Raw genomic sequence first — 20,245 nt, forward strand, 5'->3', positions numbered from 1 at the left:
GAACTCTGTCCTCTGATGGGAGCTGCTGGACTTCCCTTGCTGAAGCAGGTGTCTCAGAAATGCCACCCAGCCAGCTGCCAGGTGAATGATGCCTGGTGCCTCTCTTGCCTCTCTTCCCTCCTGTCTGCCCAGTGCTGAGCAACTCCTTGTTTCAGCCTAGGATGGCAAGGAATGGGAGAAACTGCTTTCAAACTGTTTAATAACAGTGATGGTAACCTTTGACCTTACTGAATAGCAGCGCTTTTGACCTTTCATTTGTTAAATAATGCAACCACTTACTTCCCGATCCTTATCAGTGTTTAGTAATTGGGGTCAAGACAAAGGGGAGCAGAGTTGCCCACCAGACTTTACTAAACCAGGAAGAATTTCCTTAAGCACTAGATATTATTTTTGATAATCTTCACTCAGGGCAGGCAAAGACTAGAGACTAGGTGGCTTAGCAGATCCATAACAGGCTAAAGAGCCTCTCAGCTGTTAGCATCTGGTTTGAATCCAGCTGTGGTTGACAGTGGCAGAAATTCATTATGATCTTGGGTTGCCTCTCTTGTCTCATGTGAAATGAGTCCAGCTTGCAGTTCTGCTGTTCACTGGACAATCGTAGCCCTAACATAAAATACTAACACACACTCCTAGAAATGTCAGTGATTAAATGAGCCTACAAAGCCTGAAAATTCCTATTCCATTGAGCAAATCGGGCACAGGTAGGTGGCAGCGTGGACAAAAAGTCTGGGGTCACTCCTGTGCGCTCTGCCTGATTCCCGTCAAAGAGAAAGTGGTTAACCTTCAGGAATCTGAGTTGCCTTTTGTACAGGGTAAGTAAAGCTAATGGGTCAGCCTGTGCGCTGTACAGCCCATTACACATCTCACTTGACAAAAAATCAGGTGACAACTGTTACAGGCAGCGGTCCCAGGATCAGTGTTTTCCTTATAAGTGAGCAGGAAATGGATAAAAAAGAAAGAATTTATGACTTCACAATGGATTTAAATGTAAGTGCATGCACATATTTATTTATATAACACACATATATAAAAGCTTAAATTTCCTGAAGACGTCAAACAGAAATTCTATTTGTCTAAGCAGCTGCACAATCTCATTACTTATTTATTGTATTTTGTGTTAAGCCAGACGGCAAGGTTTTTAGGGCAGGAACTGTTTCCTGGATGTCTGTGATTCAGCAAAATGAGCTGCCAAAGAGCAATCCAAATGCTGTAATTTATAAATAGTCCATTTATTTATAGAGGTACATGAGCTAGATAAGATCACAGAATCATGGAATGTTAAGGGATTGGAATGGACCTTAAAGCTCATCTAGTCCCAATACTCTCTGCTATGGGTAGGGGCACCTCCCACTAGACTGGGTTGCTCAAGGCCTCACCCAACCTTATCCAACACTGCCAGGGCTAGGGCTTCCACAGCCTCCCTGGGCAACCTGTTCCAGTGTCTCACCATGCTCACAGTAAAGAATTTCTTCTTAATATCTAACCTAAATTTACTCTCTTTCAGTTTGTACGTGACACTCCTTATCCTATCACTACTGTTCCAGATGAAGAGTCCTTCTCTGGCTTCCCTGTTGGTAGTGGAAGGTTGCTATGAAGTCTCCATAAAAACTTCTCCAAGCTGAAGAGTCCCAACTTTCCCAGCCTGTCTTCTTCGGGGACGGAGTGCTTCAGTCCTCTTATCAATTTCATGGCCCTCCTCAGGATCTGTAAGAGTGACATTGTAAGCAGGGAGCTTCAGAAGCGGTTATTTTTCCCTGTTGTCCATGTAAGGAATAAAGCAAACGGAGCCCTTTGCGGTACCCCGGTGCAGGCGCAATACAACTGTATGCCCGCCTGCGTTTTGGACTTGGCTTTGGATTTAGGCCTCCCGAAACCGAGGAATACAGCGCAGGCAGACACCCATAACCGCATCCTTATTGGCATGCTGCTCGGCAGCGTCTCTGCGTCCCGGGCGGGGCGGGCTGAGCGCGGCACCTCCGGCGCCGCCCGCCTCGTCCGTGGCTGCAGCGGCGGAAGCGCGGGGTGACGCCGGCCGGCCGGGCTGCGGTCTCCCGGCAACGGGGACGCGGAGCCGATGGAGGCGCTGTCGCTGCCCGCGGCGCTGTCGCTGGTGGCGGGTGGCGGCGCGGGGCTCAGCCCGGAGCTGCGGGCGGCGCTGGGCGCCTCGCTGCCGCTGGTGCAGCGCGACTACCGCTTCGAGCGGGTCTGGTTCTGGGGCTGCATCCAGGGCGTGCGCGGCTCCTACTACATCGCCCAGGGGCTGGGCCCCGACCGCGCCGCGCCCCGCAGCCGCCTGTACAGGTGCGGGGGCCGCCCCGGGGAGAGGGAGCGGCCGGCCGGGCGGGTCGGGGGGCTGTCCGCATCTGGGGAGGGAGTCTCAGGGAATGCCCCCAGGGGCATGGCGAAGTTTTCTCGAGCCCTGTCCTTTACCGGGCTCGGCCCTGAGTCGTGCTTGTCGTTGGCAGCTTGAACTGCTTGGACTGGAGCCTCCTGACGCCAGCCACCGAGGAGATGCTTGCCCTGGCTGAGGAGGTGAAGGGCCGCTTTCAGGGGGATCCTTCTTTTGAGTACAACTTGGCTGAGATAAACGCAGAAGCTGCTGCAAGACTGGTGCAGAGCGGTAAGGAGGTAAATAAAGCACAGCGTTTTCGAACTCTGTTCACTACATTTGTGCCCCTCACACTGCGCAGGTGGTGGCTTCTCCGCGCTTGTAATGAGCAGCGTGAGCATGTGGTCAGGCAAAGGATACACAATTTCCTCTTGGTTAGAGCACAGTGTTTATAACACCAAAGTTGCAGTTTCAATCGCTGTATGGGCTGTTCACTCAAGATGATCCTTCTGGGTCCCTTCCAACTCAGAACATTCTATAACCCTGTCTGTAATTCCTCGCTGTCATTGTGTAGCAACACGATTGAACCCTTCAGTTTTTGCTGAAGTTCAACAGGCCTCAGAAATAGTAAATATGCTTTATTATGCACAACTGGTACAGATCCTCACTGCGGTTTCTGAAGTTTTAATAGTAACTGCAGGCAGCTTTCTTTATAAATGAATATGTAAGTCATAAGTAGGTGAATTGAGAGGCAGGAAAGAACAGATGAAGAGATGGACAGTTAGATCTCTGGTGAGTCTAAACTGTCTGCTTCTAACCATGTTTTCTGTCCTATGCTATGAAATGTCTTCTGAGGTCCTCTTAGTGCCATTGGACTCCGAGATGATAAGTCCATTGTGTCATCTCAAGTTTATTTTCAGAAATGAAAACAAGGAAAGCCCTGCCTTTAAAACTTCCCTATTTTTCTTTAAAGCCTGTGATCAAGGAGGAGGCCCGGCTCATAGCTACGATAGAACAGATAGACAGAGCAGTTGGTATCGTCCCCCGGGGGGCATTTGTGAAGACTCCTCTTGGGTCTGTGCATGAAAACAGACACTTTGAAGGTAAATTCTGATTGTCTTTATCAGGATCAAATGTACTTTGATCATAAAGGCTGTAAATTAAGATGACTTTCACTAACTGATGTTTTGATTTCAATTGGTTTTTTTATCCTCTTGGATAAGATGAACAGGGAGGAGAAAATCCAGTGCCACTAATGTTCAGGCATATGATTCAACTCTGGAAGGTGGGAAAAGAGTCAGTAATAGTTCTGAGTCATTAAATTGAGTAATTTGTCTGTATAAATGGTAGATTATGGCAGTGTTTAGCAATTGCAGAAGTAGCCAGTTGTCCATGTAGATAGAGAATATGGCCAAATGGGCACAGAAAGTTGTCCTCAAGTCGGTACCCACTGGTTATCTGGGGCTGCAGTCAGTGTGGTCTCCAATGCACAGCATCAGGGAGTGCTGACAGCTGTTTCTGACAAGCCTTCTGTGGAGTCTATTGGAGAAAGATTGTGATTCTGTTCTGGGCTGTGGGCATTAGAGAAACAATGTCATACTAGATGGTATAGTGAATGTTACCCTAGTTCATTCATGTGTGTAGTAATGTTCACCAATGGCTGTTCACAGGTCTGTCCTTGGTGGAGGCAAAAAAGTTAAGTTCCTATTTCCATTTCACTGAGCCTGCTAACCTGAAGAATAAAACCCTGCTGGAAAAGGCTGACCTGGACCCATCCACCGACTTTCTAAATTCTCTGGAGCATGATATCCCACAAGGTAAAGGTAGCAAAATCAACAGATGCAGTGAGAGGGGAGGCAATAGGGAAGTTTGAGTAGCCTTGGAAGCACTGAGGGGACTGGTGTGGGTTACTGTCGAGGTGGTATGAGAAGCTTCTGTGACTCTGTAAAGGAACTTTATCCTTTATTAAATATTGTAGTTACTTCCTGTTTTAAGCAATGCTACATGCTTAAAATGGAAAGATGTAAGTGTACCAGGGCTGTCACATCCTCTCAACAGGTCTGTCCACGCTCTGCCTCAGTGCCATATTCCCTCCTGACTCCTGTAAAGCCTGTGACAACTGGTGACCCTATTGGGAGAGATAACTCCACCAGTGATAGAGAGAATTTATGTGGTTTGAAGTATTTCACACCTCTTGATCCACCCAGTATTTCTCTTCTTTATCTAAATGGGGTCTCATTAACACCAAGCTGATATCTTGAAGAGGCTGAATTCAAATGTTCCTTGGATAAACTTTGTTGGAATAGTCTGCACTGTGGAAGGATTATACACCGTGAAAGAAATAAAAAATACAGGCATACTGGATTGTATCTTCAGTTTACATCTCTGCTGTTCTGCTGGACAACTGCAAATATATTTAAAGTCTCTTCCAGGGATCCCTCTGGCAAGATATTTCTCTAAAGATATGGGAGCGGCTTGTTATTTGTTTCTGTCTGTTCTTGCTGATTTGCTACAATTTTTTTGGATTGGACCAAGTGTTTTCATGTCCTCTGTCTAGGGAGATTCTAGGGAAACAATTCAAACTTAGATTTTTTTATTTTATTCCTGTCAAGGAATAGTAGGATAGGACACTAGGTGACTGTGTCAGATGGAATCGAGTGGATGGACAGTGAATTGCCAATGCTGTAAATAGCTTTTCAGATTCTCTCTCCCTCCCTTCCTCTCTCTTCTAACCCCCTCCTCCCAGTTGTCCCTTTGGCAAAAAGAAGAACTGGGAATGTGAGCTCCTGCCTGAATTCTGAACATTTTTGACAGAGCATAAACTGCTAAAATCTAAACCACTCTTCAATTTACTGGGAGTGTCCTTATGCAGCCATTTTCCAGAGGGGTAGTCTGGACAGACTGCACATTTTTACATACACTGGCTCATTGAGGTTGCCCTTTTCACTCAAAGCAGAATTGCAAGAGGGATTAGATCCTAGATAGCTCCTAAGAAAATTTTAGCTGCAGTGTTGTATGGAAGTTCAGGTTTTGCTACTGTTTGCCTTCCCACTGCTCCCCCCTCTTTTTTCCTCCCTTCCTCACGGTGGGGAGACACACCGTGTGTTAGACATGAAGATGGTGGCTTTGTCAAAGTCTCCAAATCCAATTCGACTTGTAGCTGTATTTTACCTGGCAGCAGATAGAAAGTGGGGGTCAGCTGTGCCACTGTCGTGATTGTGTTCCTGTGGCAGATTGATGTCTGTGTAAGCATGAACCTTTAGCCCCTCCCCAGGTGGATGTTGCTGTTAGTGTAGATTTCAGTATCCTTAAAAAAGTTGCCTCTGAAAGACTACCTGAGTTAAAGTGCAGCTGAGTGCTTCTTAATGCCAGGGAAGATTCTTCATGGTGCCTGTGCAGCTCTGCCTGCTCTGTCCTGAATTCGGGTATGGGGTGAAGGAGGTGAGGGAGGTAAGACAGGAATTGGTTACAGGATCAGCAAGGCATGTAGCCTCTCTAATTGCATTCTATCACATGCAGATAGGAGCTCTGACATTAAAGAAAGGTCAACCCAGCCTCCTTTAACAAGCATTCAGTTTGCCTAAAAGTACTGGTTGCTTGTGAAAATGTGGGGAAAAAAAAAACAAAACAGGATAGACACAGGCTTTCTGCTGATTTTATCAGCATGGCTTTGCCAGATTCACTCCTGGTTGTGAGATACTCAAACTCTGGTTCTCAGATTACTTTCCTTGAGCTCTGACAGTGCTTGTTGGTCCTGACAGAAAAGGAAAAGTAGACAGTGTTTTTTTCTATTTATTGACATGTTGTTCATAGCTCTGGCAAATCCCCTCATTTTGACCTGAAGTTTTTCTTGACTCTCCTGGTTAGATCCTGTCTTGAACAGTTATTGTCAGAGCAGAAGTAGGAATTCTCAAATTTATTACATCTAGAATTGTGACTGAAGCTAGAATTGTCTCTTTTCTCAATAAATACATAAGAAGTGATTTGGGAGTAAGTGACATTGGAGTGACGCTCCCAGCCTTAATTGGCTAAATTCCCCAAGCATCTTAAAAGACCTAAAGAACAGAACTGAGAGATTAAGGGTTGATTTTAACCTGTCTAAAAGTAACAAGTCTGTTGGAATAGTTTTCTCTATTAATTGGAGACTTAGCATCTGTGATGGCTGTCAAGGGGGTAACTGTTGTAAGATATATGGTGTGTCATTATAGGAGAGCAGAGGTGTCTTACAGAATGGAAAGTTGGAGGCAGAGAGAACATTTTATATGACAGCTGAGAGGTGGGAAGAAAGGAAGTTAAAACTGGGTTGAATAAAGGCAACAATGGTAAAAGCAGAGTTTAGTGCAAAATTGGAAAACCTGGAGTTTTGTAACAAAACTGTCTGGCATTCTTATCTTTACCGGTGATATCTGTGGTGTTTGCAGGTTCCAGATTCTGTCTGTGTGTCTATTAGGTTATCTGTGCACTTTAAAAGTTCAGAATATGTTGCTGCTCCTCCTTTAAGCATTCTGTCTGGTTTTTTCTTGGCGTCGCAGCTCCCACAGACAAGTGACCAACTTAGCTTTTTTTTTTAAAAAATGCATATTTAAAAATTATTCTAGAGAAAAGTGGGAAATGAGAACCTTGTCTCAATAGCATGAACATGGAGGAGTTGTGATACAGATCTTCTGTCACCACAGTATCAGATCATGTAATGCTTAATCCTGATCCAAATGGCCAGCTGGGCAGAACGTTGCATGCTGGGATCTGTAGGTTTTGCTGGCCATATGTCTGCATTAAAGATAAGCTTGTTTGCTCTAGTCTAAGCAGACAATCTGCTCAACTTTATGCACAATTAGATGTGGCCATTCAGCTACTGGCACATTGCCAGAGTTGTCCTTTCTGCTGCATGGAGTTTGGAACCCTGGACATAGTATTTCAGGAACTAGGGCTGTGGCAGTTTTACATCTGCTTGTAGATAATGGAATGGCAAAGCAAATAGCAATAATTCCTAGCATGCCTACAGCATTTTCACTTGATGACCTAATGTTGTGAAGATATGAAATAATAGACACATTTCAGGCACTGATAATAATGGGGAAGTGAAAATGGAGGGGGAAGGTTGATCTCAGTGTGACCCTGGTATCAGATCAGTCTGTGCCCCATTCTGCAAGGATAAAGAAAGGGGATGAGTGAAGGCCTGAGGAAGGAGTGTAGAATGGAAAGCTTGGAAGGAAGTGAGACAAGGGATGGAGAATTCAGGTCTTTGGCACTTTCAAACTGCAATTCAGAAAAGCAATGACTTGACTCTGAGGGTTTGTTACAGATTACTGAATCAGATCACTTTGATATGGAGATAAGGGACACCAACAGAACAGTGCTAAAAACTGATGTTGGCGGGGAGGTATGTCTAGATAGGAAAAGATATGAGTGGAAATAGGATTTATATGAGAAGACTTTCTTCAAAAGTCACGACCCCCAGTCAGTAAATAGCTGCTTTTGGCTGAAAACCTACCACAGTTCACTTGTAGATGAAGAGTAGAAATTAGAATTAAAAAAAGACATATAAAAGGAAATGCAGAAGGTTTGGAATGATTAATGATTGATATAAATTGGAATTTATAATAAGTAGAGTATGACAAAGGGAGCCAAAATAGCTAGAGTAGTCCGTGACAACACTAAGGCAGATATTTTTTTAAACTATATTGAGAAGAAAAAAAAGCATAGTAAAGGTACTGTCACTAATTGGTGATGGTAAAAAGGCTGAAAAGCATGTGGAAGGGCAGAAGAGCTCGATTTTTTTCTGGTTTCTTTTTGGAAAGAATATGGACTTGCATCAAGCAAAGACAATAATGTACTGTGTTCAGACAGTTTTCAGACTGTTTGCTAAAGGAGTGTAGAGTTAAACAACATTTACTGTGGATCAAAAACATTAAAATGGCAGAGTCAGATCAGTTACTTCTGAAATCATTATCTCAGGAGACTTGTGGCATAATAATCTTTAATAAATCCTGGCATTGCAGAATTATTCCCCTAAATTTAATCTTCCTTAGCAGCTGTGATTCAGAATCCAGTGAATGGGTGTATTTCTGGGAGAGGTCAGAAAGGGGCCAGTGCCAATATTGATATTATTCAACTTATTTATAAATGATCTGAAAATACAGGGTTGGTGTAGAGATAAATAATGACAAGGCAGGATGGCTACAGACATCTGGAAAACTGGGCTTACTTAAATACAGTACATTTTGCAAAGTCACATGAGGAAAGTAAGGACTGTAAGTCAGACTTTGGGATTTGTATTCTAGAATCTATGGTTCTGAAAGGAAATCCAGGCACAACCCACTGAACATCAGCTCCCAGGCTGATCCTGAGACTTAAAAGGGTAACTTGATCTGCAGATACATAAATAAGGGTCTAGCAACCAGGAACAGGGGGGTGACTTTACTTTTGCATATACAGTTAGTGGAATCATAACTAGATTACTGCATATTGAAAACCTGGAGAGTTGTAGAAAAGAGTCACAAAATTATTCAAGGGCTGGTGAGAGACATAAACAGTTCAATCTGTTTATCTTGAGGAGAAGCCTGTGAGAATGGCTGTATTACACTGTGTAAATACTCTGTGGAGTTTAAGTATTAGGTACTGAAGATGTATTTATTATAGCAGAGAAAGGCATAACAGGAATCAGCAGCTAAAAATTATATCCAGAACTAAAATGAAAAATGAGATACAATTTCTAAGAGTGAAAAGATTACCAGTTAGCAAGGGTAATGGATGAGCCTATGTCTCTTGGTATCTTAACATCATGCTGGATGTCTTCCTGGGAGTTGTGTTTTAGTCAAATGCAAATACAAGTTGATAGCCCCAGATATGCATAAGTGACTTCAGTTTAATGGGCAGTGGTTTGTAGGAGTCCAGATTCCTGGTGTGCCTGGCCATAAACTTGATGGCAGCCATGGAGGGTGATGTTCAGCTTGGACTTCTTCATTGTCAGTGACAGTAACACAAAGGTGACAATGGGTTCCAAGTGCAAGTCAGCTCATTTCAGCTGGCAGTGCTTTCTGAACTATGATATGTGAGGGCTCAAAAGAGGGCTGAGGAGATTCTGACTTACTGCCATTGTGGCTCTTTATTCCCGGGAGAGATTTTATAGCATCAGTCCAAATGGGTATACAGTGACAGGGTGAATCAGTGAGTCTTGTCTACTTGCCATTTCAAAATGAAGGTAGGGTAGAAGAAGTGCCTAGACAGAAGATCATTCCAGCTCCTTTACCATTTGACTGGGGAGAAAGTGACAGCCACTTGGATTGTAGCTTTTTCTTCACCCAAAAGTGCAGTGGTTTTGGAGCACTCCTTTTACAACATTACAGACAAAGAGATATGTGGCCATTTCTTTGGCTGAAAACTTTGAGCACGAGCTTTTCTGTAGGCTTGCTGAACAGTAGCCTCGGTTAGAACAGTAACCTCTGTCATCTGAGGTTCATTAGCACGGTCTTTATCGGTTTAGCAGGAGCTGGTGCCTAATGGGTCCTTGAAGATGGAGGGCTGCCTTTCTAAGTGGGAGATAGTTTCCATGGCTGCTCCCAAGGGCCATTTTGGTAGCCCCATCATGGCTGTCCCAAAAGTCAGGCTGCAGGAAGGAAGAAGGCCAGGAGGCACGACCCTGCTTTATCTCCATACATTAACACAGCTAATTAACTTGCTTTCGATCCCCCTCCCCCCTCCCTCCTCCCTTCGAGGCGATTAATCCCCTATCAGCCTCGGTCTCCAGCCATTTGAAGAGTCTGTGTCTGCAGAGGTATTTACAGCCCCCAGCCAGCCACCAGAGGCAAGGGCCCTTTATCAGGGCTCTAAGACAAATGGTTGCCTATCTCCCTAGTGGCCTCGCAAAATCCAGCGAAGTGCTATGCTGTGCTGGCCACCTACTTTCACCCAGCCTCCCTTCTCCACTAACATTTCGCAGATGTGACCTGAGCCCTCCCCTTTCATTGCTTAACAATAAGCAGCACCTCCCCAGCTCTGTGAAAGCCGAGAGCGAGAGCACTTTACTCCTTAGCCTGCCAAGAGCCACACGGGGACAAGGCTTTTCAAGCTGTCTCACTGAAATCCAAACTAAAAGACTCATAATAAATGAGAGGGCAGTACTTGATGTTTGCAAGGACAAAAAGAGGTAGCGAAAATGTAGACTGAAATATCTAGCATGGCTCACAGCTATCCTCATTCCTCGTTAGGAGATGTGATCCTTAGGCTTGGTGAATGTGTGAAACTGAGCTACAGAATCCCGTGGAGTTACCTGACATTAATACAAGTAGTTTTGACAAACAAGCTTTAAAATACAGTGTTAGAGAATGAGAAAACCAGATGAGCGTACATCAGAACAGGAGGATTTCTGATCTGAAAATCGAACCCAGTAGCTGGCTTAGCGGATTGTTAGTAAAAGCATTGGTACCTGAATTTCTCTGTTCAAACTGAAGTCGGCCATCCCTAGAAATAATTCCAGGACGACTCTAGCTGCTGCCTTCCAGCAGGGTGCACTATGATGCCAGCATTGTCAGTGCTGAGCACAGAAAAGGAAACCACGAAAAAGTAAAATGAGAAAGAAAATCACCAAGAGCAGCATCAAATCAAGGAAAAGGTATGTCCTGAGTTTCCAGACTGTGTGTGGCATACTGGCCTCCTGAACTGTAGGTATAGAGAATATATTCTCTCCCTTTTAAGGTTAGCCAATTTCTGGAATGGTCACTAAGCTTTTCAATGGCTTTCTCAGCATCCTTAGAGATGACATGCATGTGAATGGACATACACAATATATAAGCATGTCCCCTACATTCTTCAAAAGTAGGGTCACTCTTAATTTTTGCCAGTGATGTGCAGAGGCTGTTAAGGCCATTCCTGCAGTGACCCCAGAAAGTTGCCTGGGAGCAAGACAAGATGCTATCCCTCCTGCAAGCTGGGGTGCTGCCTGCTCAGGAGTTCAGGATCAGACTGGAACCTGTCATGTGGCAGCACGACTCATGGGGTAGGAGGACTCCTGGGCCAGCTAGTATTAGAGCTTCTGGCTGATCATGGTCTGCTTTGATTGCTGGAAAGGAGTCTGTTTGCCTTGGGCTTTGTGTCTATGTGTAATAACGCAGCGTATTCACTGCTTTTGGGTCCTGGGTCTGTATCACCTCAGGCTCTTGTTTAGTCAGACCTTGGATGAGTTTATACTGGAACAGGACTGCCCATCAACTGAAACCTGTGGTGGAGTCCTTCACCCTCCAGACTGCTGTAGGAAAGAATGAGGACAGAAGCAGAGCTTTCGTAGTAACTTTCCAGGGTTGAAAAGGGTTTTATTTAAAGGTTTTTATTCTCCTCAGTGAAAGAAATCATGACCCACCCTGTCTCCATTTAAGCTCCTAGTTCCTTTGACATAAAAAGGAGATGAACTTTCTTGAACTAAAATAATGGGAAATGCTGGTAAAGCCTTATAGAACCAGAAGCTGCAGGTTTATCACCACATCAGTCTGCCTTGGCCTAACGTTTTCTCTAGGGAATGATGAAAAATTACTTGTGGGGAAAATCCTAGGACAGTTTGTGTGTCACTGAAGTCAGAACGAGGTCAGCTTTTGCTAGGAGTGATCTGTTTCTGAAGGGGCTCCAAGGAGTGGCAAGTCATGTCTGTGCAGTCGTTGGCATTGGTGCCAGCCCTGCGTATAGCTTTCCTTTGTTGTTTGCTGCCCATTTGGCCACAGGGCTTTTGAAAGAAAGAAGCCAGTTAGCATCATCTTGTTTTACTGTACACAAATATCATGTGGATTGAAAATCTGCATGCTGAAGGTGTGTGTGGCAGTGTGTAAAGGGAAGAGGACAAATGACAGTTCATCTTTGGGTATATTTGTACAGCAGTTATGCTGAGCAGAAATAGCTAGGCTATCACGGGCATTAAAAGATGCTTAGCCTTTAGTGTTCAGAATTAGCACTGCACTGTACTATGTGGAAATGCTCAGTGTGACATTCTCAGAAACTGGTAAACTCTTCGGGTAATTTGGTCCAGCATTCGTATCTAGTTTAGTACAAAAACATCAACAGTTTATAATCCGTGCCATCTGTTCCTCATTCCAAGCTCTTTTAACTAGCCTTGCTAATTTGATGATGAGGTAAGAATTACAACTGGGGGACTGACAGGGCTTGTGGACTTGCCCCTCCTGCAGGAGAGCAAACTGGATGTGCTCTAAGCATTTGGTGGGTTTTGAATCCCAGCATCGACTCCTTTGTGTTTTCTCAGAATTCAGAGATCAATGTGAGGTTCTTTGCCCCTAATCCAGCCCCTGTTCATCATTATCACCTCCTCAAAGTGGCCAGTGCTTTGTTTCCAGGAGAGGAAAAATCTTACAAGGTGGCCATAATCTCCTCTGAGAGTCAGACAGATATTCTCCCGTGGGTAAGAAAGTGACAGTGACCAAAAGCTCTAGGGGAAGCAGGCTAGAACAAAGCTGCCCATTGCATCCTTTCATCAAACTGTTAATCTTTCTTTCAAAGACATCACATTTGTTTGGTGACAAAAGCCCCAAAGAAGCTGAATTGAGCCTGAAATCCTGTAGCAAGATTTAGAGGAAGCGTCTTTCATTCAGAGCAGGGAGGGGCGAGAGACTCCTTTTTCTTCCCACCGACCAATGGGCTCAGAGAAACCCACGAAGGTGACGGATTAATGCAGGGGCTCCCCAGGTAGATGCTACGTGACTCCTGGCACGCTCCAAACACGTTTCCACAGCGACCAGCTGAACAAGAAATATGGAGCGTGATGAGACCCAGCATAAACTTGTGCTTTGGAAGGAGGTGATTTGCCACTCCAAAAGATTTCTAAATTTATTACAGAAAACCCAAGATTCAGTGATTCTGTAATTGTCAGAATACAAATAGCATGGATTTTAATCAGTTTTTCCTACTCCTTATAAGTTTTGATTTCATATGGTCTTGCTGTTTCCTCTAGTGCACAGCCCTATTCCCAGTCTTTATTCTAATGCTTTCTGTGCAGTCTTCATCTTTCTCTTAATTAGAATCTTTTTGTTTCATTTTGATTTGTTTTATCAGGTGGATTTAGGACTAAAGGGCAAACTAACAGAGCTATAAGGGAGGCTCTAATTTGATGTGTATTACTTCAGTGCTAGCTTTTTCAGTCCTTCCCATTCCCTGGTGCTCATTTATTTCTGTGTATTGTCCCTTCTTTTGTGTTGGCATTGCTGGCTGTGCAGATTCCAGCTGGAAAAATAATGTTATTTCCCTGTAGTATATTTTTCAGCCAGATTATTTCCCCTACCTGACTCACTAAGCAGTAAATAAACACTGTTGTGGTCTCTATGGCAGAAAAATGATGAGGGTGGTAATAAGGGTTTGAGGGCAGAGGCTGCTTCAGCTGGATTAAGCAGCACTGTTGTCAGACATCTAAATAACATTCAGGCCTGAATTTCATTTTTACTTGGAGGTACCTGAATACTGTGTATCAGGTACAGCACTGCAATCCCTGAGTCTTCCTTGTCACCGGGGAACAGGTTCTTCATGTGTAAATAGAAGGCCTGGGCCTGTCAAAATCATTTCTACTGCAGAGGCATCCCCAGTGGGAGAGGATAATGGAGAGGAAAAGCCTCTAAAGTATGACCATTTTACTTTGGGTTTTGGGCATGGTGGTATTTGTGTGTCAAGGACATGGCAGGCATTAGGACCATGCAAGACCCACTTGGCAGCATCTGACTGTAAGCTGTGCTTTCTTGGCTCTGGAGGCTTTTAAAAATAGTACTGAACCTGCAACCAGTCTGTGTTTTTATTTAATTATTATTAAATAGTTATATGGGGAATTGGAAATATTGACAGCAGTGTTAACATATGGGGTGCAGGTGGTGTGTCAAGCAAATGGAAGAGATTTAGTTTGCAGCCAGTAAGTGGCACGAAGGGGTTTGGGCCCCACATAGGACTGTTTGGATGTGTCCTTATGGCTGGTAGGCTGTGCGTGAAATGTCGGTGTGGCACAATTTACTGAGAGCCAAAGCGCGGTGACCTTTCCTTACAGCTGCTCCGGTTTGCAATTTGTCTCTGTTCCCTACAGACAACAAATTAGAAGTAGGAAGCTCTTCCCCGTGTAGGATTTTCTGTTGGAGGGAAATGGCAGCTAAATCCCACGGGTGTAGTGAGGCTTTGTCAGCTCTAAGTGCTTGGGGTCATGCAGCCAAGCAGCGGCTGCTTTTGCAGAGGGAAATGGTTATGTTGCCCCTCTCTGGGTGTTAATATTTGTCCTGTGACTCCATACTTCACTCTCATTCAGGACTAACTGCAGCAATAGATGTTGTAACCTGCTCTTGTGGCAGCATAATGTGTTAATGGTAAGTGCAACCACGCTGTGGCTGCTTTTCCCTTGAGACATTTCCTCCTTTGAAGAAGAATTGATAATGTCACTTTTATGACCCTCTGCGAGCTTTTGCAATGTGGAGCCTCTCTATCAGGCTGTCTAGCTCTTAAAGCTGTTTCTTCTCAAGCTTGCCCTGAAATGAGGCATTGCTGAATCACCTCCAAAGCAGCAGTGTTATGAGAGGTCATACTGCAAGTGGACCAGTTACAGCAGGAAAGTTCTTCTGCAAACAGCCCTCTTGGAAGGGTTTTGTTTAAAAGCTCATGTCTCACGCACCCTCTTGCTTCTGTGGATTACGAGATTCAGCCCATAGCTGAGGCAGACATGGGGGATGAGACAGGGATTTCTATTGGCGACTGGAAAGGAAGAAGAAGCTGAGAAGGAGGTTGACTTTTGAAATTCAGCCCTGGTGTTCTGGCAGCTGTTGAAGGGCCATAAAAAAGGCAGTGGTTTAACACGGGGTGAGCATCAGGATCTTCAAAGGACTTTTGTGTTTGGGAAAGATGTAAGGAACTCCTCAGAATTCCTGCCTGAGTTTGGAGGGGTGGAGGCTGCAGCCTGATCCAAAGAGGGAATAGGAAGCTCCAGATCTTCATCCAGCGGATACTTTTCCCATGCTCTTTCCTCCCACACAGCAGCTCCCTCCCTTCCCTTCTGGAGCAGCAACAGGCAATACTTTCAGCACAGAAAGCCTGCTTGGCTTTCTTAAGTTTGCTGGGTGCAGCTTAAATATTAATTTGCTCTTTTCAGAAATGTGTTTTGAACTTTGGGAACCTCACCAGAGCAGTGTTACTGATAGGAATCTCTTGTGTGAGAGCAACGACCAGTTCCCTGCACCTCAGTGAGCTTTACATGATGTGTGCAGTTAACTCTGCTGCCTGATTTAGAGACAGCACACACAGAGATGCAAGTAAAAATCAGTATTTAAGTCTAGGAAATCCAACCTTAACTTGCTGTCCCCTAATTTTAGTTGTATTGTCTCCAATGCAAATCTTACAATAAAATCTTATTTTCTTGACAACTTATATCTAGGAATCTTGATGTACCTTACAGACTGATGGTTTGAGCTTCCCAGTCTCTCAGTAAGAGGCATATTGTCGGACACAGGGACTGCCATGGAATATTCTCAACCAGTGATAGAAAGTATTTCGACCCAGCAGCCTAATTCTAGATTTTTATAGTAATGGAGACCTGAAGTTATCTGTGTGATGGTTCTCCCCCAACAACCATCTGTAATAGCACAGAAGTTTAAAAAACAAAAGAGAGAAAAAGAAAAAGGATGAAAGTAGCATTTAATTTTCATACTTCTCATTCCTTTTTATATTGCTTCATTAAATGCGTTTCTAAGATTTTCTCTTAAGGAAGAAAAGGTGGCATATTTATTTTAAGTGATTATTGCATCCTGTTCATTAGTTACTTTCTGGAGTGATTTATGACATCAATATTTCAAACTCTGACAAGAAAGGTGGGCCCTCCCCCAAAAAAAGCATATTGTTTGAGTGTTGTGAGGTTTGAGCTGTGACAGAAGACAACACAAGTGTCCTGTATCTTTCTCAGAGAACAACTTTCTCCATGTCTCACAAGTTCAAATTTTGTTTTATACAGCATTTCCTCAAATACAACTGATGTGGTGAGGAATGGCGGGGGGGGGGGGGGGGAACAAGTAATGAGATAACAGGTTCTAAATTTTTTTCCTTTATGAAAAAGTCTAAAGAACCCAAAGAGGTTCCAAAGAGGTTCCAGAACTTTAATGTAATCTCTTCTTAGAAGATACACCAGCATTGTGTATCAAATGCAGTTTCTGAATGGGTTTTGTGTATTGCAAAAGTCCAGTCTGGATAAGTATATTGAAAAAATCACCTTTGATGATTAAAATAGAAAAATGTGTCTAGTGATCCAGTTAGTAGAAGGTGGAAGGTGGCACCGCTGCTACTCTTTGGCTCTGCAGAATAAAGAGCAGCTCTAGGATTAATCATCATTCTGGCTGAAAACAGGATGCCAGTGAAAATGACATTACAGTTCCAGACAGCTTCTTGTAATTTTTTCCTGTGCTCAACCTATGTTGTGCTAGTCCAGATGGGATTGCCCTTACGTAACCTGCCTGGTTTTGTTCAGGCCTTCACTTCACAGGAAGGCTTCTGCAGCATCAGCAAAACTTTACTGTTCATATTTGTGTAGAACTACATGCAGAATGAAGGGCCAGAGAGGAGCTGGAAAGTATAACAATAATAATTAATATTCCCCAAAGGTTTCACATTTTTGAAATGACAAATTCAAGCTCTTTGAGAATTGGCAGCTTGGACAGATGACAGGGAAATGTAGAAACTGTAGATCACAGCCTTCAGAGATGTACTGTGAAAGTGAATGGAGCCATCTTCAATTGTATCTGTCCCTTTCTGCCAGGTGTGAAGGTGCATGGGAAGTTCCTTTGATCAGTGCAGTCAACTGCTGATGAATACTCTGCTGAGATTGATCAGCCTGTGTGTCTTGTCTCTTAGAGACAAAGTTCAAGAAACTGAAAGCTTGTCCTTTGACAGCAAATGGCTGTAGTGCTTCAGTCACTGGATGATCTGCCTTGTAGCAAAGTGTTCCTCATCTGGGTTTCTATGCTATCCATGTGATGGAATTTCTTAAGAACACGCAGATCCCCTCAGTCAGGATTTGTAACCCCAGTGGCTGAACCATAATTTTTACTCCAGGTATGAAAAAGATCCAGGACGGTTTGTGTCCATATGAGTGGAGACTGGAGAGACTGGATGGGAGATTGGGGTTGCCTTGTATGTGAAACCACTGCTTGTGAAGATATTAGCTCATGTTGTACCTAGGACTTGTGTAAAGAATGTCACAGTGCAGGGAAGGTGAAAAGATGGCACACACCTGTATTGACTGTCTGATATGAAGTAGTCCTCTACTTTACTGCAACCCCAGTTGTTTGTCTTTAGTGGAAATGTGGAGGAGAGTGAGTCAGAAGTAAGTTCTCCAAAGCAGAAATCTCCTGACTGTGAATGTCTGTTTTGTACTTCTGTCCAGCAGCTCAAGTCAGTCTGTCAGAAAGGAGGTAGGTATTCTTGCTGTTCACTGACTTCCACATTTGCACATGACTGAAGAGGGTACTTTGAAAGGTAGCAGATCAGAGATGACACAAGACTTGCATATTATAACAAACATGTGGAACCTGCTACTGAAGGAGGCAGAGGAAAGAGTGGTGGCCAAGAAAATTTTGAGAAGTACAGAAATACGAAGTGAAGAGTTCAGTAACAGGTGAGCAGCACAATTCAACACCTGTTTTTACAGGGTTTTGAATTGTATTGTTCCTTTCTGATTCTATAGCCACCACATTAACATTTCCCCTCAACTTCCCTCCTTCCCTCAGCTACTGTAGTTTGCCATGAACTGCATGTGAGATAACATCTACTGCAAGGGAGCACACAAGAGCCCAAGGCTGCACCAACGCGGACTGCCCAGCTACCTGCTGCCTCGTGGCTGCCAGGCAGGCCTGGCCGCCTGTGCTTCCTTGCAGCTGCTGGCAGACCAAAGCTCCAGGAGCTGCAGTCAGCCCTTGGGCCACATCCCAGGGAGACCTGCTGTAGGAACTTGAGGTGTTAAAGTCCTTCAGCCCTTTGTCAGATGTGACTAAAATTGGCCAAGAGTCACGAGTGAGTGGGAGCGGGAGGACACGCAGCTGACAGCAATCACAGAAGCCCTTCCCCAGGCTAACCGTGACATGAGTAAGCATGAATCATAGCATAAATTGATGAGCCTAAAATTAATGAGCCTAAAATTATCTACAAAGATGAATACCGCCTAAATAGCCCAACACATTATGTGCTTTGTGCTTATTCTGGAATTGGCAGATTTTGGCTTTGGGTACAGATAGGCTGACTGCTTGACTCTAGGCCAATTGTAGCCTGACAGTTCCAACCACATTTTTTTAATTTGGGCCTGCTCCTGGTTTTTTTTAGATAGAGATTCAGGAAGACCCTTCTTCCCTACATTGTAGTCTCTAGGTATTACTGATTTGGTGCTGAAGTTGGTATTTTCTTCTCCTGGCAGCTCCTTGCCCTCCGGCACTGAATCCAAGCTGATGCTTCAGCCCCCTCCCTCTGGCACAATTCCCAAGCTGTCATGTCAGATGCAAAATAAATACTCAGAGGCTCTGAGCTCCTTGTATCCAGAAGAAACTGCATTTTCACACTGGCTCTGAACCTCTTCTGTGGAGCCAAAACAAAATTAATGTGGAAACTAATCCCTTTGCCCCTACCACGCACATCCTCTTCAACGGTGGAGCCAAGAAAGACTGAAGAGAATTAACCTTTTCCATATATTTCTCAGATAGGAAATACCCTACTTTTCATTCTCTCATTTTTTTCCAGTTGCTGCATCAGAGAAACCAGTCTTCCCTGAAGGAGGAAAGCACCTTCTTTCTCTTCCCACTACTAATGCTAGAAGTTTATTTTAAGGACAAATTTCATTCCTATGCAGGATTGCTATAGCTCATCTTGGCTCTCTACAGCTATTAGCTCCACCAAGTAGGTGGCAGAGCTTGTTGGAGTAACTGCTGCCCACTCAGATACAGCCAAGAATAGCTGCAGCCTCTCCTGGGGATCAGCTATACCAGTCTGGAGCTTGAGGGTCCCTTCCTGTGACACATAAAACATCACCACCATAGCCATGGGAATATGCTACTATGTGAACCTAGACAGACATCTGGAAATGAGGGCAGCCTGCAATGCTGAACTGACAAAAGGAAAACAGGGCATCGAGGTTTATGTTCTCCCCGACTTCCCTCCTTTCAGGTGTCACAAACCCTAGTGCAGCCTTTCAGGCAGAACCCATGGCAGCCCTTCTCTCAGCTGAGGTTAACTTGCTGCAGGAGCGCTGCCTCTTTCTCTTTTCCTGTGATTCACTTGCACATCTTCTCACAGGCTCCTGGAGCATCCAGCTGGAGAAGGGAGGCAGTGTGGTGGTGCTGCGGAGCCTGCTGTGGCTGGGACTGACATTCTACCATGTCCCGATGACCAAGCAATTCGGCTACGTCTACTTTGGTACTGGTGAGAAGAATCTCGATCTGCCCTTCATGCTGTGACTCTTCTATCTGGAAGAAGGACTCAAGAACTAGAAAAGATCTACATTTTATACTTAGGAAAATTTTGTTTACTGCTTGCTCTAATAAAAATGTGAAACCTCTGCACTTTGAGCAGGATTCTGTGCCTGGATGCTGGCCCTGATTCTTTCCCTAGGACTACATTGTACGCAATCCTCCCTGAACTCCAGATGGAATTCAGAGAATCACAGAATATTCTGAGTTGGAAGGGACCCACAAGGCTCGTCGAGTCCAGCCCTTAAATGAATGGCCCGTATGGGGATTGAACACAACCTTGGCGTCATTAGCCCCAAGCTCTCCCTGTAATGTGTCACTGCAGATCTTTTAGATAGTAACAAGTGGCATTTTCTTCCCTGACAGGAAAGCTCTAGGTCAGAAATCAAACCTAGACCATCTGTCTGATTACAAAAGCACCTTGCTTACACAAGAACTAATTTGGAAATATGAATGAATA

General features: G+C 44.3%; 1 protein-coding gene across 1 annotated transcript; it reads left to right on the plus strand.

Annotated features, from left to right (window-relative positions):
* Positions 1-2,074: 2,074 nt before the first annotated feature.
* RSPH9 (radial spoke head component 9) lies at positions 2,075-19,773 on the plus strand (the record flags this gene model as incomplete). Its single annotated transcript, XM_084202192.1, has 5 exons — positions 2,075-2,301; positions 2,466-2,628; positions 3,303-3,432; positions 4,000-4,146; positions 19,613-19,773. The coding sequence occupies 5 exons, from the start codon at positions 2,075-2,077 to the stop codon at positions 19,771-19,773; spliced, it is 828 nt and encodes a 275-aa protein (XP_084058318.1).
* Between the last annotated feature and the right edge of the window lie 472 nt (positions 19,774-20,245).

Source organism: Fringilla coelebs (genome assembly GCF_963513975.1).
Source record: "Fringilla coelebs genome assembly, chromosome: 3".
Taxonomy (NCBI): Eukaryota; Metazoa; Chordata; class Aves; order Passeriformes; family Fringillidae; genus Fringilla; species Fringilla coelebs.